An 18,812-nucleotide genomic window follows, 5' to 3' on the forward strand; every position below is an offset into this window, starting at 1 on the left:
ACAAAATGGTTTCAAGATATGTATTTTTATTTACTCATCTTCTCTCAACACACTTTCTCATATCAGTTATCTTAATGTAATGGAGCTTTTCTTGAAATAAATAGCTAAATAATAGAATAAATTTAATAGCAATTTAGTCAATAATTACGATTTTACTGTATATTAAATTGATATGCAAGTACTTTATCATGAAAGCTAACTTTGCACATTGACAAGCGTCTTAGTCTCGATTGTTGGCATCTTCTTCCGTGTGTGCTGTTTGCTTAGTCTTCTTATTCCCACACACACGAGCTATGAATCACATACACAGAGACACAGACACGACAAGACATGATATGGGTACACGACTTAATTGAAAAAAATAAGACACAATGCGTCATGGGCACATTTTTATATTTAATTAATTATTAGTATAAAATAGATATTTTTTCTATTATTCTTTATTAAAAAATCACAATACAAATTATGAGGGAATAAATTTAACTTCATAAATTTAATTTGTATTATAGAACTTCATGTTTACGAAAATTAATTTCTAAAATTAGATATATTATGTTTCAAAAGAATTCATCCAACTTATAATCCAACTTATCTATTAAAATTTAAAAATTCAAACATATATTTTGTAATGTCGGAGAAATGTCAGGGCGTCAGACATGTGTCGGTTTGCAGTACGTGTCTGGCACGGGTAAGACAAATTCTTAGAAGTGTCGGTGCTACATAGCACACAAGTTTCATTTCATTTCATCAAGCCACACTATTTTGGCATCATTCCTCCTGCGCAAGACACAAGTGTTGCTCCTCTCTTCCTCTCTCTCACTTTCCCTGTCTCGCTTCTAGGTTTCAAACGACATGAATTTCGTTCATCTAATAATAGTGTAACAAACTAGGTCGTCGGTTACAATGAACCGACACATCCAGTAAAATTATTTTATTATTATTATTATTATTTTTCAGGTATTGCAATTTTAAGGTCCTTGAATGCTGACGCAAGGCTATGATTTGTTCTCATTGTCTTTGTTTGCAAACTTTTAAACTGTTATCCTTTTTAAAATCACCAAATTGCAAGGAGTTTTCGAGAAATAACAGCATAAATTGTTATGATAATAATGACATTTTTACTTATTAAGGGTTATTAATTATTTCGCTTGCAAAATAAAAATTTTGCTGATAGTAATATATGTTTATTAATATCAAGCCACCTAATTTACTGCTTCAGTTTGGATCTTATTTTTAATCATGTGCTGATAGCAATATATGTGCATTTATATTCTGCATTTCTGTTAGATCACTTGAATTCAGGCAATTTAATATTTACTAATGTATGCTGCATCCTTTGCCAGTTTGGAACTTTGGGGATACAAGCGGGTAGAAGAGATAATTTGGGTGAAAACGAATCAACTACAACGGATCATTAGAACTGGGCGAACTGGACATTGGCTCAATCATAGTAAAGAACATTGTCTTGTTGGAATAAAGGGGAATCCTGAGGTAAATCGCAACATTGATACAGATGTCATTGTAGCTGAAGTTCGTGAAACAAGCAGAAAGCCTGATGAGGTTGGTAGTTGATCCGGATCCCTCTAAAGGATAGCCTGAGCATTTTCATCTGCTGCAAAGTGTTATGTCATATTTTACTGTTTTTGTTTGCATTACAAAAACTTCACTGGTAAGATAGTGAATAGTTTGTCTTTGTTAGCTTGTTTGGGAGGTAAATCCATACCTTTGACTCTTATATTCATATTCTCTAGTTTGTGTGTGTTAAGCCAAACTTAATTGAATGTTTCTGTTTGAATCTCATATAATTATTGGTGGTCGTCTCTTTCACAAATTTCAAACTTAAAACAATTGATTACATTTGCATGCAGTTAATTTCTTCATCTTCTATGTCATGCAATTTCGATAAATTTTGTAATTGTCCTCCTTCCTATCAAAAGCTTTCCAATTTTCTATTATTCTTGGGGATTTCAACTTACGAACCAACAATTGACATGATATGAAACATTTTAGCATTTGTTAGATATGCAGCCTGGTGCAATCTTTTGTCGTGTTTCAAAAAGATTCATAATGATAATGTTGAATGGTTGGGCAAGGCCAGTACTGGTGGTAAACAATTATTGTTCTCCAAAAAACTTGTTAATACTTAAAGTTCTGCAATAATTCTCCATTGAAATTTTATTTTCTTCTAATTCATGAACTGCAGAACTGGAACACAGTGATTGAATCTCTATGTAGTGATTCTAAGGTGCTTTTTTCCTTTTGATGTAATGATAGTGGGTTCTTTCACGCTTTGCTTTATTCCATAAATAAATTTAGTTATATTTGTTTAAAGCTATCTACTTGACTCTTAAATGTATTCATGGATTTAAATCATTTGATGTCTCTTCTTATTTTATTATTTGTGATCAAATATCATCTTTTTCGACCATAAGTGATGAAGTGATTTTTACTGATTTAAAATCACTGGTTTATATTTTTGATCTTATTTCTTCTCCTATTTTTTGTACCTATCCTATTCCAATGAATGAACTATGTTTTTCTTATGTCTGGAGTTATGAGGCTGAAGCAGTTCCTCGTAGAAGTTCTGTGCTTGAGCACCTCTATTATTATTTTTTGCTGCTATTTAAGTTCCCCTGACTCTCTTTTAGTTCCTCGGCTCCTATATTTTCGTTTTTGTAGCAGTCACTTCTAGAAAAGGCTTTCTTGTTACAACTTATCTATTTTCTTTCTCTATCTCGGTTCCTATGATTATTGACTCTTGCCAGCTTTTTGTCATTGTTGCTCTTCCTTTTCCGTTTTGTTGACTTCTTTCTTTTTAAGGTTGTTCTCTTGGGAATAACATATTTCATTTCTCCTCGATATGTTTTTCTCGACTTTTATGTAACATTTTTCGTTCGTTTACTACTATTCTGGTGGTTGTACCTTTCTTTTTGTCTTATTTATTATCCCATGAGGTTTATAAATAGGCGTATATGAGCAGCAAAATCTTTCTAATAAACACTTGCTTTCTATGTGCAAATTCTTCTCCTTATGAGATTCAAAGTCTTGATCAAGTGAAATACTTGAAATTTTTGGAGAAGTTATCTCCTTTTAGAGAGATAGATCTTACTTTTGATCTTTTTTCTTATTTTCTTCCTTTCTCTTCATCCTTCTTTTATTCCTTTTTTGTTGTTATTGACGGGTTTTAAAATCGTGAAATTAGGTATTGAGTCAACTTTCATTCGTGAGGGGATTCATAAGGTTCATATCATTTTGAGGTGTAAGCATCACAAGAAGGAAATTCTGTAAAGTTAAAATGAAAGTAGGAATTAATATACTAGCATCATAACCAATAAATATATTACATTAATATCTTAACATGATAAGAAGTGATAAATTATACATAGATCAAATAACAAAGTGCATAATCCATAAACTATCATATAACAGATTATGCAAAGTAGAAGTGTAATGCAAATATCAACTTATTAAAATAACATAAGATAACTAACATAATATATTAAAGACATCAAATATGCTTAGATTAATAATTTTTTTATTTTTATTGTCTAGCATAACATTGACAACAACAACAAGCCTTTATCCCACTAAGCGGGGTCGGCTAGATGAATCCTTTTTCTCTATTTTGTCCTATTGAGTATCATATTTTCATTTAATTCTAATAAATTGAGATAATTTTTATACAACATGCTCAGGTCTTATTAGGTCTACTTCTACCTTTATTAACATAAGTCAAATCTAAAGCATCTACTCTCCTAACATTTTATCATATGGTCGACGTTGTGACTAAACCATCTAAGGCTACATTCTAATCTTGTCTGCTACTGGAGCTTCTCCAAGCCTTTCATTGATATGTTCGTTCAACATTTTCTCTCTTACGTGTAAAGTCACACATCCACCTGAGCATTTTCATCTCAGCAACACTTAACTTTATTTTCTCTTTTAAATGCCAATATGCTGTGTCATAAAGTATTACCGGTCTCACCACCATTTTATGAAATTTTTCTTTAAGTCTAAGTGGTACTTCTTCTATCACACAATAGGCCCATTGCATCTCTCCACTTCAACTATCCAACTTAAATTCTACTAATAACATATCCATCTATATCCCCATCACTTTTAACTATAGACCCATGATATCTAAAACATTCACTTCTTTTAATGACTTGATTACCAATTTTTACAATCCTGACACTAGATCTATTGCTACTAAAATTACATTTCACGTATTCAGTTTTAGATCTACTTAAACGAATGCCTTTAGATTCTAAAGTTGACCTCTATAAATCAAATTTTTCTTGAACTCTCTCTAGTCTTATCTACATGAAGGATAACATCAACGAAAATCATACCCAAATGGAATTTAAATAACAATATAATAAATTATCTAAAGTCCTCTGCACCTTTATACTTATGGGGTCTTTATCGGAGTCATCATAATGAATGATTTTTTTCCTTATCTATTCTTCAGTTGACTCCAGGTTCTCTTATTCTTTCTTCTTTAATCAATAATAATCAATAAGAAATTAGGAATTTTATATAAAGATTATGCAAGTTCAAATATTTAAATTTCTATGGATTCTTTCTATTTCTATCTCTTGCTACCTTGTTTTAGATGTACTAATTTTGTTTCTATCTTCATCAAAGTAATCATGTTCGAATCTTCTTGTTTTAACTTAGATGTTGTAACCTCATTCTCACGGTTCATAAATTATTTATCATTTGATGACATAACTCCACATAGTAGGGGATCCTCGTCATTAGTGGCAGAAGCAGTTCGTGTTGGTGATAGTAGTAGCAGTGGCAACGACTAGTAGCAGCGATGTCAATGTCGGTGACAAAATTATCAGGCGTTGGGGGTGGTGGCAAAAGTAGTAGGTGGCGACGACATGGCTAGGGTCAACTGATCTATGCATGAAAAGGGCAATTGTGCCCAGCAAGGGGCAGTGGTGGGTGTCGCAGGAGGTTGCAAAAGAATGTAGCTAGGTTAGGCCTTCATATGAGCAAGGGGAAATATTGTGTATGAGAGGAAAGTTCATGCTCAACAAGAGGTGGTGGCAGAAGCAAAGTGGTGGCACTAGGGATGTTCGACATATGTGGCAGAGGAGATCGGGGAGAGGGGAGAGGGGAGAGGGGAGATCAGCTTGTATGAGTGGGGGGTTGTAAAGTTTAATTAAAATATAATAACAACCTAATCCTAAGAGATGCATACCTCAGTATATCTGAGGCGAGGTGTGCCTCACCAAATGTGAAGCGTATACCTCAACAAAAGCCCTAATGCGTGTGCCTGAATGCATTTTGGGCCTGAATTGTGCTGTGCTGCACCCTAGGTTAACACAATTTTAAACAATGGTTTTTTGTTGAGAGATAGATGAATACTATTAGATTTGTTACAATTTGTTTTCCTTATGTTTTTCCTTCATATTTTAATCATGTTTGTGAACATTAACTTTCATACTATTAACTTTGTTTTTGTGGAAGGTTAATATCCTTTTCTATAAAATAAATTTTTAATGTTTTTGATTTTTATCTCCAGTATTTCAGCATTTATAACTTATTTCATTGGAAAATTGCATGTTTGTTGAATTTCCTGGCTTCCTCTAAGATTTGTTTAGGGAACAAGACATATAGTCAGTGCTCATGTTGGCATTTTCAAATTCCCTTTTATAATCTCATAAATGGAAATCTCAGGCATTGTGCCATTTCAAGATTATTTCTTCTTCTCTATGATCCCTTCCATCTTGTACTTGTATGTTTTGGACCTTTTTATATCATGAAGAATGTTTGTATTTATATGGCTGGTCCCTAATCAATAATACTATTTCTGTTACAATTCTACTCAATCATGTTGATACCGTAACTTTGCAATATTTTCAATAAGTAGGTAATCATTTCCATAGAAATTGGTGAGCTTCTTGAAGAAAACAAATTTGTAAAAAGCACATTGAATATATCAGGCCACTTGAGAGTTCTTTTTTTCGTTGTTGGGTGCCTAATCACTAGGCCACTATCTCATCCACTATTTTTGGCTAATTTTCAAGTCTAAATATTATTTTATCGTTTTCATTCTTCATGTTTGTATTATCTAAAAGCCTGAACTTTTATTTTTTTTTTCTGCATGGTCAACAGCCATAGTTCATACTTTGGATGGATCCCTTTTTTGGTTCAATCCTTCACTTAAGAAGTTGAGTGTTGTAAAAAAACAGTGTTAAGATGCAAATGTATTAAAATTAGGGAATAATTGTACTTTTGGGTCTGCCAAAGAACCTATCATGATAAGATTGAAAAATAATTTTTTTGTTTGGGCATGTACAATTGAGAGTAGATGAAGCATAATGATAAGATAGTGAAAAATAATTTTTTTGTTTGGGCATGTACAACCGAGAGTAGATGAAGCATAAAAAAAATGAGTAAAATAAATCTATGTTGAAAGTTTAGGAAGGAATATGTGTGGACCACAAGTAACATGAAAAAGTTATGCAAAAAGTTTTGCATAATTCATATCTAACACTTCAAATATGGCTCAACAAGAATGAGTGAATAATGAGAATTCATACATGTAATCAGAGATGGGTAACATTTTTTCTTGGTCCCCCTAGCAGGAAGAAATCCAAGCCAACTTTTTTGGGAAAATTACTTAATGCTCAAACTGTATTCGCCATTATTTGTGCAGGAATATGTATTTTTTTCAAATTTCATTTTATATTAATTTTCTGTCAGCACTCTATTTCCTCATTAGCATAGTGATATATGGGTATGCTTGCTTTGTACTGTAATGAGCACATACTGATTAGCTCTCGCTTACTTCAAAGGGATGGCGGGCATCAGTCACCATAAAGGGCAGTACATGTGACACATCTGTTCTGAACTTCAACTAGATTGCTCATATCAACAAAAATGTTCCAGCTTAATCATGTATCCTATAATTTCCTTCACTGAATATTCATCTCGTGTCCATTGAATCTGTTTTTTTTCTTTTTTCAGAACAATATTTTACTCACTAGAGAGTGTACTGGACATCAATAATCATAGAATCTGCAATATCTTTTGTTAGAGTCAATAACAGCACAATGAATCACCAAGTGCTATTCATCCTTGTTTATTTTGCCTTTATGTAGCTTTTTATTTGCTCTCCAGACCAATGGACATATCATTCGAATCTGTAAATGCAAATTTTGTTTTATCCCCTTAATTGATAACAAGTTGACTGGACTTGCCTGTGGTTTTTCTTGTACATGCAGATGTACCCGATGCTAGAGAGAATAAGCCCAAGGACAAGGAAACTAGAACTATTTGCTCGAATGCACAACACTCATGCAGGGTACTCAAACGATCTTTTGTGTTTTATTTATCTATTTTCTATGTTCTATTGTTATTTGCGTTAGACATGATGTCGAATACTTTATGTTGGATTGTGTTGCTGCACTTTCAAGTCTGACCTAAATTAATTGACTAATATTTTTCATACTTTAGGTGGACTTCATTGTTGCACTTGTTAGTCTGACCTGAATGAGTTACTTATTTCAAAATCATTCTTTTTTTCCTTAATTGTTATTATTGTTTGAAGTTGCTTCCGTTTATGTATTTATATATAGAGTTAATGAAATGCCGGGTTAGTAACCAGCTCAAGAACTAGTTCTTGGTGTTATGCTTAATTGTTAGTTATTTATGCTCTCATTAGAAACGAAAAATTGTAAGAGAAGTGAAACTCCAAGTTGCACATTTTTGTAACTACCGTTTATGCTTTAAATTTCCTAGATCAAGAATGCTTGTTTGAGCCAATGTAACTCGATAAAACATGCATTTCCATTGCTTAAACTTGGTGATTTGTGTGAGGATTCGGTCCTTGATTATATGATTTGGTTACTTGAGCAAGAGTTTCCTTGAAGATGGAAACTTGATTAATAATTTTTAAATAAAAAATTACTAGCACCTTAAAGATCTACATTTTGTTTAGTACGGCTGCAACTTTTTGTACAAATGGTTGTGAAGATACTGTGGGAAAATTAACTTTTTTTTGAAAGCTCCTTTGGGTATTATAAATATTTTCTTTTTTGAATAGTCATACAGTTGTTTTTTTTACAGTTACTACACTCTAACAGATATGGTTATAAAAAAAAAAACAGATTCTCACCACAAGAATTTCTAAAAGTGCCAAGATATTAGCAGCCAAATACAGATGTGGTGTGGTTTGAAAGGCAGTGCAGTGAGAAAACTGTCCCAAACAGATGCTTAATTTGAGTGTTTGATATCTGTAACTCCTGAAACTAAGTTCATAATTTATCAAGTGAATTCATCATTCACCCAGCATTTTATGAACCTAAGACTGCAGTCATCGCAGTTGGCAAGAATTCTCACATTTTCAAATTTGCATTAGATGGCCTGTGGTTCATGTAAAATGTTCTTCTTCCAGGGTCACTTTTCCTCTTCTTTTCTTTTGTTTCTCTTCCCTTACACAAACCCAATCCAATCCAATCCAGCAACAAGAGAGAGAAATGACAAAAAAATAATGGTATAGCAAGAGAGATATACGGAAATAAGAAGTGAGAAAAGAGATATGGAGGTGTGTTACGTCGGTGCCTAGCTTGAGGGCAATGTTGCCTTTTGCATGCTTAAGGGCAATTTAGTCTTTTATTATTATTATTGTTGGATATAAATAGGCTTATTATGTTTAAGTTTAGGGGTATGCATGAGATTGTTGTTGTGAGTCTTATATTTAGGTTATGGGAGAACTTTCCTTCCTATCTAATTGTAGGAATTGGGAGTGATCGCCTACCTCTCGTGTTGCAGGGGTGTATATTTGTATTTGTATAGAGTTGTTTGGTTTATTAAAAAATAATATTTGCTTTGCCCTAATTTTTGTGAAAATTCATCTCGATTTCTACATAGGATCTTATCAAATTGCTATCAGAGCATTGATTCTCAGAAAAAAAAAATTCTTGGAAGGGACCTTGGTCGATCCAAGCCTTCATTGTGCATCAACAAAGGGATCATTGCATAGATTGGTAAATAGTCGCTATTTCGTGAAGCAACCATTGGGATTACTTCTCCTTTGCTTGCAATGTCGCGATACAGATTGTGATAGAACGGGGAAACGTCGGGCCTCCCTGTGTTTGCGTGACCTAAATTGTGATTGGAGCTAGAGGGGAAGCAACAACAGGATCGCAATCTCCTTCTTGATGGAACATCGCGCTACAGCCGCGACTTTACGGGAAGCCAATGCGGGATCGCTGTTTACATAGGCCTGAAACTCCCACCTCTCTCCTGCTTGCGTTGCGCCCTAGCGATACAATTGCATCTTTTGGGCGGTACAGGCGCGATTGGAGCTATATTGGGAAGGCGAGGAAGCGATCGCGACATGCCTCTAAATGATGTGATTCGACTCGGGATCACGATGTACAAAGACCTGAAGCTTCGATCTATCTTTTCCTTTCGCATGCGACATACAAGATATGTGGAATTAGGGATCGTAGTGTGCCTCCTTAGGGCACGATTCGAGCTAGCTTGAATGACTTGATCCGACCACAGTGGCGATAACGTGCAATTGAACTCTGATTCAACCTATTTGGGAAACAAGTCTGGATTGTGGTGGCACAAGGAAGCAAATTAGGGATCGCGACGTGCCTTAGTCGCGATTTGAGTACTGGGAAGGTATCAATGGGATTTCATCATATAGTAGTCTCCTTTGCGACATGTCTCCAAACAATGTGATTCGACGCGGAATCACGACGTACAAAGACCTGAAGCTCCGATCTATCCTTTCCTTCCGCATCCGACGTACATGATATGTGGAATTAGGGATCGTAATGTGCCTCCTTAGGGAACAATTCGAGCTAGCTTGAATGACTTCATCTTACAACAGTGGCGATAAAGTGCAATTCTTCATGCACATTTGTGGCAAATAAGGATGATGAATGTAAGAAGCGGACCGCATTATGATAGAGAGATGAAGGTGATATAAGATGTATGATGCATGAAATTAGACTAATTTGTTAAATGAGATATTGGGGGAAACAATCAATCATTAAGGGGTGTAGCTTAAGTTAATGTTTTTGTACATGATCAATTGCCTCTCAAATAAATTTCATCAAAAACATAATTTTTATTTTCTATATATAAAGTGATTCACCAATTAAATTATTCTAGACACTTGACTAAAAAGAGGGCAGTAATTAGAAATCCGGATCATAGTTTCCATATGAATTCTCTGTTTAATGGAAGTCTTTCATCAAGCAAACAAGATCATGGCAGATGATCCCACTTTTAAAACTTTTAGAAAAAATAATACAGGGTAAAGAAATTGGGCTTCGCACAACATTGGTTATTAGAGCTTAAGAAATATAGATGTGATGATTTATGATAAGGATGTTTTATTACTCTTGTGCTATTTATCGTAAGCATGTTTTTAACATCATGTTTTTTGGTAGGGATAAAAGTAGCCTAGAGAATGTTAAGAAGTTATGTATGTCTAAATATTCTATTTTAAGTATTTTATCTCTATATTTAAGGGCATAGGAGATGAAAATTAGGTCGACTGTTTGTTGGTTAGGGATAGATCACCTCTTATCTTCATAGAAATAAGTTGCATGGGATGCATACCTCTCAATTTCTAATATTTTCATATCTATAACTTTAACTTTACTTTTTACATTTATACTATCAAAATCCTTCATATCACATAAACAATTCCACTATTTTAACTTTTAAAAAGTGAAATACATCTTTTCATGTATAGGTAAGATGCCATAAATTTAAAAATTCAAGTTTTGGTGTTTCATCTGTAAATACCTAGGAATTAGTATGTATGTGAATCTTCCTTAATGATATGGTGAAAAGCGATTTTCAGGCTTTAGTGAACTAAATTTTTCAATGATAAGCACAAGGATGATAAGTCAGCAGATGTGATAAGATTATTGCAAAGTGTTCAGATGCAGATTTGGGTGATTTTCTTCCGGTGACGACAATTGTAATATACAATCATTATTGAACTTTTTACTTACATTGCTCATATAGTATGTATCTATAGAAGGAAAATTTTTCCATAAGTTGTGTGTTTTTGGTTAGGCTTGTGTGGAAAATATTAGTATATTTATTTTGTTTTATAACTGATGTGCTTGAAAGACATCAATTTTATGTTAAGATCTAACATCAATTGCATTGTGCGATTGCATTGCATTTTGCTTAGCTCTTTAGGGATTTAAGAGCTTAGAGGACTTTGGTTTGGAGAGGATTCATAGGGTAGCTTTATGACATAGTGATACCGGAGAAGAAAGCCCAACCCACAGTTATTATTGTATTTGAAATTGGTTACAGTTACTTCAAAACATGAAATAAACAATATGCAAACACAAAAACTCAAGCCACACCTCAAAAGTGTGTCCCAAGGGCGGTGGAGGTTGGCTCAGTGGATTCAGAGGCTTGAGGACAGCAAGTGTGAATGTGGGGGAGGGGCCGACAGGGGCTGGAAGGTGAACTGGAGGAGGGAGGCTCCAGGTTAAGGTGGTGGGAAGGTTTGTTGGGCGGCTGGGAGGTAGGTTGGAAGGTGGGGTAGCAAGTTGGGAAGGTGGGGAGATAATGGGAAGGCTCTTCAACACTTTTGGAGGGTGTGCATCGAGTAGGGAAGCGTTCGCAACGATGGGAAAGGCCTGGACATCAAGTTACAATGTTGGAAGTGAGACGGCTAAGTGTTGGGAGAAATTCTAGGCAGGTGGACAACAAGATTGGATTGTTTAGGAAGGGCGGCTGAGTGTTTGAATGGAGTACGGGGAGCTGCGGCCGAGTTGTGGCAGCAGGTTGAAGGGAGGATAACAGTAGGCGGTTGTTGGGGAAGAAGTGCGGTGGCCTACTGTAGGACTGGAACGCGAGTGGACAACAACAAGAAGGGTGGAAGGATAAATAAATATTCCATAGAGGTCGAGCTACAGTCGGAGCACCACCCGGATCCGTGGAGAAGATCACTGCCTTGGACGAGGGACAGCCAGAGCACTATCTCGATGTCGGATGTAGTCCTCCAAAGGAAAAATACTAAGGCTAAAACTTGATTTTAGATATAAAAAATAAGACTCGTAACTTTAAGCACATCATCCTCTATTTATAATGAGGCTAGAACTTTATTTAAGACAATACTTAAAATAATAAAGAAGAATCAAATCTTGATTTCAGATTTAGGAAAGGAAAAAAATATTGATTTGAAATTCAGTTTATGAAAGGGATTATAATAGAAATTCAGATTTAGGAAAGAGGAACAAAAATATTCAGAAATTCAGATTTGGAAAGGCATATATTAGGAAGGTGCTAAGAAAAAAAAGGGAAGGGGAGAGAAGGGAAAGGGAGGAGCGACAACCCCCCCACCCTTTGAGAATCAGTCGGTCTTCCATAGCTCCTGTGTCAATCTCATGCGGTTGGGGCTTCGACGTCATAGGTCAAAGCTTCTAGTTCTCATGGCACGATGTCAAGTTTCTTGGCGGGTCGCTCATGTCGGTGTTGTCATTCCACAACACATTCTGTTAGAATATTATTTGTCCTTTTTTGGTACATCCTGAGTGGTTGCTGTATATAGAGATTGGTTCTCGCAATGCAACTCTCGAGCCCATACATTTGAAATCTACTCCTTCCACTTCTCATACCTAGCGTGCGGTGGTCGCGTAACAAGTATGTGAGGAGAACTCAATTCTATGATGAAATCTGTGGCAAGCTGTGCCACTTTCACTAGTGACCACTTAGGAGAGACATATTTAATGATATGACTTAGATCCTATTGAAGAATTTTTATCCCTCTCAAAGCTTCCAGGGCAAATTTAAAGTTGAGCTTCATTCCTCCTATTTGAACATTTGTTGCTGGGCACCCTACTGATCTGATCTAACATCTGAAATACTCATAATATTCCAAGCATGGCACAAAACTAATCCTCTTCAAACATGATAGACCTCCCTCCGTAAGGGTAACTCAGAAAAGGGTCTATACATCTTAAAAATCTGCAATGCTCCGATCTATTGTGGCCCTATATTTGTGGTCGACTCCTTAAAACTCATGCTCTTTTTGGGCTTCCCAAGTCAATCCGATTGATGTTCCTCTCAAAGTTTGCAAAATACTTTCTTGAGGCACCATAATCTCATACACAGTTGGATTGCCCATTACCTCAATAATCACCACCTTCTAAAGAAGTGACCGTTACCTCAGTCGAATTCTATATCTCAGGGTCAATTGGAATTGGTGGCGTCTCTTCCTTATTGGCTACTATTGGAGCCTCCTCTCAGATGTCTTCATCTTCTCCCGGACCAACCGTGTCATTGCTCAATTTTTCAACAACACTCTGCTCACTGAAATAGATATCTCTCTTGGTTGTGCATTCTGTTTCAACATGTCCAAATCCGTGGCACTTGTAAGGTTGTGACAAACTTGCGGATCAGTTTCACTGGATAGTAGCAAGAGGGGTTGTTTGGTGATATGGTCTTCTGCTCTTCAGAAGCAGAGTCTGCAACTTTTGGCGGTAGCAAGTTGGTAGGAACTAGCGTTGTGTTTCCCGCTTCATCTTAATATTTTTTTCGTTGTTCCCTTTGACCTTCCAGATCATGCTCTATGGTAACCTTCCACCGGATTGTCTCATCAATATCCATAAGCCTCCACTAAAGACGACAGAGCTCTCTTCGTATCTCGTCTCGTGTAAGCTTGGACATAGATCTCCTTGGTGGCATAGTTAGGTTTTAGGAATAGGGAGGAAAAATTTTTAGTGGAGATGAGAGGGTAAAAATAATTGGGTCAAAGTTGCTGATTTTAAAATCAGCTTGGGGAATTTAGGCTTGGGAAGATGTGGCAATGGAAAGTGTATTGGGTTGTAGGAAGAAAATTTTTGTGGTTTTGATGGACGCTAGGAAACCCTAGTATAAGAGTAGGGTTTGACTAGCTTTGATACCAAATGATACTGAAGGAGAAATTCCAAACTATAACAGAAACACAAATATTATTATTAAATTTGAAATGAGTTTCAATGACTCTTCAAAACATGAACTAAAAGACAAACAAATATAAAGACGCAAGACAACACCTCGAAAGTGTATCCCAAGTGTAGTGGAGGCTGGCCAAGTGGATTCGAAGGCTTGGGGAGAACAAGTGTGGTGCGGGAGAGGGGTTGGAAGAGGTAGCAACTTAAGGTGGCGGGAACGTTTGTTGGGCGGCTAAGAGATAGGTTGGAAGGTGGGCTAGCAAGCTGGGAACGTGGGGCTGCAGCGGGGTTGGCTCATCAGTACTTTTGGAGGGTGGACAACTAGCAGGGAAGCGTTGACAACACATGGTAGACTGCTGGAAGTGGGTTGGTTGAGTATTGGGAGAAATTCAGGGCAAGTGGGCTACAATATTGGGTTGTTCAGGAAGGGCGGATGAGTGTTGGGATGGAGTATGGGGAGTTGCGGCCTTGCTGGGAGATGGCTGGAAGCAGGTTGGAGGGAGGACAACAACCGACGGTTGTTGGGGAAGAGATGTGATGGCCTGTTGTAGGGCTGGGAAGCGGATGGACAACAGTAGGAATGGTGGAAGAATAGATAAATATCTCGTCGGGGTTAAGCTACAGTCGGAGCACCACCCGGACCCTTGGAGATGAACGCCGTCTCGAATGAGGGACAACCAGAGCACTACCTTGACATTGGATACAACTCTTGAAGGGGAAAGTACCAAGGCTAAAAATCTGATTTTAGATATAAAAAACAAGTTCTTTAACTCTAAGCACATCATCCTCTATTTATAATGAGGCTAAGACTTTATATTATACAATATTTAAAGTAAGAAAGAAGAATCAAATCAGGATTTTACATGTAGGAAAGAGGAATAAAATATTAAAAAATTCTAATTTGGAAATTCAGTTTAGGAAAGAGATTATAATGGAAATTCAGATTTAGGAAAGAGGAACAAAAATATTCAGAAAATTTGATTTGGAAAAAACTCATATTAGGAAGCTGCTAAGAAGGAAAGAGGGGAAGGGGAGAGAAGGGAAAGGGAGGAGCGACAACCCCCCTCCCTTTGAGGACCTATATCTATTGTGGCCCTATCTCTGTAGCCCTCATGTCACATAGTGCCAGATGATAGAATCAAAGGGGAGAATTATTTGGACACCTCAATAATATAACTCTTTATGATAAGGGAAAAAAGAAATGGTGAAATTGTTTTTGAGACTAATACAAATTTATTTGAATTATATTATTGAATGTACATGTTCAAGGTTTTTTTTCTTTTATCTTGAACTACCTCCAAGTTAAAATTTGAACTAGCTTTTGCTTTCAATTTTACCTTGAAGTCTTATTATTATTAAGGAAAAGAGGAGTGTGCTTGAGGGCTGTAGTTGGCTACTATCAAGATTCAAGAAAATAGAGGAACTTGTATGATGCGTTATTCGGGGATCATTTAGGAAAACATCTTATAGTATGACCCAGAACTTTATGCTTATTTTCTCTGTGTGATTCTTTCCTTTTTTACTAAGTTCTAGAAAAATTTTCTATTTGTTTTGCACAGAAGATTTGGGACTTCTCTTTGATTTGACTTCGGTTTGGGATAGAGCATTTTTTTATTCCTTACTTATTTATACATCTGATTGGCTTCTTGATGGTGGTTCTTTTCTCCCCTGTATAGATTCTGCTGGAACTACATAAATTTTTATGTATTTGTATGATGCTTTGTTATTATGTTATTCCTTAGCGCATTCATCATATTATTCCGGGAAATTGCTTTTGCATAAGCAAGTAGCTTTTTATTCCTAAATTGAATTGAATCATCTTGGTGAAATTTTGGGGCCAAAACGATCAAGTTCTTTTTGAATTGCACACTAAACGTGTACTTAAGCGATGTTTGGATTTGTTTTATTTTTGCTTTTATTCTCAAGAAAAAATATATTTTTGATGGTTTAAAATTTTTCCGTTTGCAGAAAAGAAAAACCAATTTTGACTATCAAAACTATAAAATATTATTAATATTATAAAGTTAACACAAATAATCATATTTAATACATAATTAATCCATCTAAAATTAAATCATTGTTAACCTTATTTAAGTTAACATCATAATCATGGTTTGAGTAGTAATTCAGTATGAATCAGTTTTTTAGTTAATTATTTTATATATTTCATTTGTTAAGCTAAAATTTCATTAATATTTTAATTAAGCCAGAAGTAATAAATATCTAGTTCTAATTATTGTGATTTTAATTAAAATACTAATTAATTCCTGATTGACCATGATATATAGTTAGTTAAAAATTGCTATGATTAATTAATTGATTATTAAATGCCCAATAGTCATTACTAAATACTAGTGAAACCTTAATGATCATAATGACAACTCTATTTAATCATAAGTTTGATAAGCCTTGTTTTGGATTATTTTTATTTCGGAAAATTTACATACCTAGCATACAATTTTTATGTATTTTCTTCTCATCTCTAAACTTCCATATTTACATGCACAACAAATCGTTGCTTAAAAGTGATATTGTTATTTTTGATGTGATATTAAAGTTTTTTAGTGTTATGTATGTAAATATGAAATTTTAGATGTGATATATTTAAATACATATGAATCGTGTGCTATGTATTTAAATGAAGGTTTTTCTTTTTTTTAATACTCATTTGTTTAGAGTTTTTTCACATGATTTTATTTCTCATTTTAAAAAAAAGAAATAAAGTTGTACTTAAAAACACTCGAAACAACTTTATTCTACATCTTTTTATTCAGTGTTAGAGGATGTTGCAAGCAATCAACAAATAAGTAATTCTAGGGAGAAAACATCAAGCTGGCTGATATTGAGAACCAACGTAAGTACTAACCGATGAGAATTTCCAATAATTAGGACTCCACAAAAATAAAAACAAAATATGCAACAATTTTGATGACGTTGATTGGTGATAGGCCGTAATTTAATATATGGCTTCAAAGAGTGGTAAGAAAATAGGAGAAAATAGGTTTGTTTTGGGTCAGTAGCAGCAAATATTAAGATTGGAGACAAGTTGAGTGGGAATGAGAGACTGCTGGGGTTAAGACCTCATAAATATTCTCTCTAATATCATTAAAATATGTGGCATGTATTTCAAGAACTTTTATGACCATATAATCTTAATTCAGATGCATAAATTATTTCTCAATAATTGTATAAATATTTACATATCTTCTCAAAATAACTGAATAGTGGAATGAATGATCCTGAGCAGGTGGCTCTCATTGGGAAACCAATTAAATGGAGTAAGGCTAGTAGATGAAGGTCTGAGGGCAAGATTCAAGGCAGCTTATCCAGAGGTGGAGGTTCAGCCACCATCTCCACCAAGAAGGGCTCATTCCGTGGATCCCGAATCCAGCGCCGTGCACGGGAGAAGTCCCTTTTTTGCAGTTGACTCGAAGCAGCCTACGAACAGATTTATGGAAATTTCAACATCTCAAGCTTATGCACTGGAAGTAAAGTCAGCTGCAATCGAAACCGAAACGGCTGCTTAAGCTATTCTGGCTGAAATTTACAGCTCCAGTTTTGATTTTCACCGGAGTTCCATCTCTGTTTCGAAGCGTGGAAGGTTTCAAAAAGCAGGCGAAGTTATCATTAACCGTGGGAGCGAGATAAGTAGAATATCTGTATAAATACGATGTTTATTAGTCTTTGAAACTAGTTTATTAAGCAACCGAGCTCAACTCTATGGAAGTTATAATGTAAAACGTTTTTGTGCTGAATGAAGAAGCAGAAATCTGTTTGCTGCTGCGATTTTTTAACAACTCGGGGTATGCTTTTTCATGATTTTTTCTTACTATAGCTCGAGATATGATTTATTATCTTTAATCTCTGTAATTTATTTCAGATTGATAAGATTTTTATTGAATTGAAACATTAAATTTCTTTTTTTATCTAGTCATGTTAAACAAATGATTTGTGTGCTAATTTGTGAGTTTTCCAACTGAGCTTAACTACAAGTGCTGATTTTTTGTGATACTTATTCTGTTTAATAGAATATGATGTATTAATATTGTATGATTTATGTCTATAACAACATATTTATTAATATTAAAATTAGTTGCATATCCAAATCACATTATTTCTTCTCGTTTAAATGTAGTAAAATATATCATGTCACTTTTGAGCACATCATGATCAAAACTAAGCTAAAATATTCTCCCCCTTTATTTTACTAAACTCTCCCAGATAGCTCTCAGATAGTTAAATATATAATTAAACTCTTTTATTAAGGGAGATAAATGTTGAAAATACAGAGAATCTGCAATCAAGTTTCTGATTCCAAATATAATCTGATTTTTTCTGTTAGTCTTCTTTTAATTTGAAAGCAGCTCAAGGTTTTGATGATTAGCTTTGATATCTGCGTACATTCTGGCCAGAGAAAACTGTTCTTTTAGTTTTTTTATATATTTCCCATCTTTTATATGGATTAAGAACATTATTTTTCTACATTGTTTCTTTTGGTTGGATCAATATTTATTTTCATTTTGAATAAAGTGGGGGTGTGACCCTTAAATTTTCCTAAAATAAGAACTGCACCAAAATAAGACCTTAAACAATACATTCGTGGACGATTTACATACATAACATCAATTCTTATATATTTATATATATAACACCAAAATTTCGTGCGCCTTTTTGTGACACAATGGTTGGGAGTTTACTTTCTCACCTTGAGGTCGTGGGCTTGAATCGTACATATTGTCCTCTGGGCTTAACTTTTCTAATAAAAAAACAACACATAAACATAAGTTTTTACGTATCTGCGTGAAAAAATTAATTTCATTTTTTAAAAGTTAAAATGGTGATATTTTTGATTTTGACATGATATGAATG

General features: G+C 34.9%; 1 protein-coding gene across 1 annotated transcript in view; it reads left to right on the forward strand.

Annotated features, from left to right (window-relative positions):
• LOC110019823 (probable N6-adenosine-methyltransferase MT-A70-like) overlaps window positions 1-17,770 on the forward strand; it is a 41,115-nt gene extending 23,345 nt beyond the window's left edge. The window contains exons 5-7 of the mRNA XM_020717664.1: window positions 1,344-1,560; window positions 7,242-7,321; window positions 17,191-17,770. Coding sequence (XP_020573323.1) covers window positions 1,344-1,560; window positions 7,242-7,321; window positions 17,191-17,470 — 577 coding nt within the window. The 3' untranslated portion in view covers window positions 17,471-17,770. The remainder of the gene's footprint in view (window positions 1-1,343; window positions 1,561-7,241; window positions 7,322-17,190) is intronic.
• The last annotated feature ends 1,042 nt before the right edge of the window (window positions 17,771-18,812 follow it).

The sequence above is a fragment of the Phalaenopsis equestris genome, unplaced genomic scaffold (assembly GCF_001263595.1).
Source record: "Phalaenopsis equestris unplaced genomic scaffold, ASM126359v1 Scaffold000081, whole genome shotgun sequence".
NCBI lineage: Eukaryota > Viridiplantae > Streptophyta > Magnoliopsida > Asparagales > Orchidaceae > Phalaenopsis > Phalaenopsis equestris.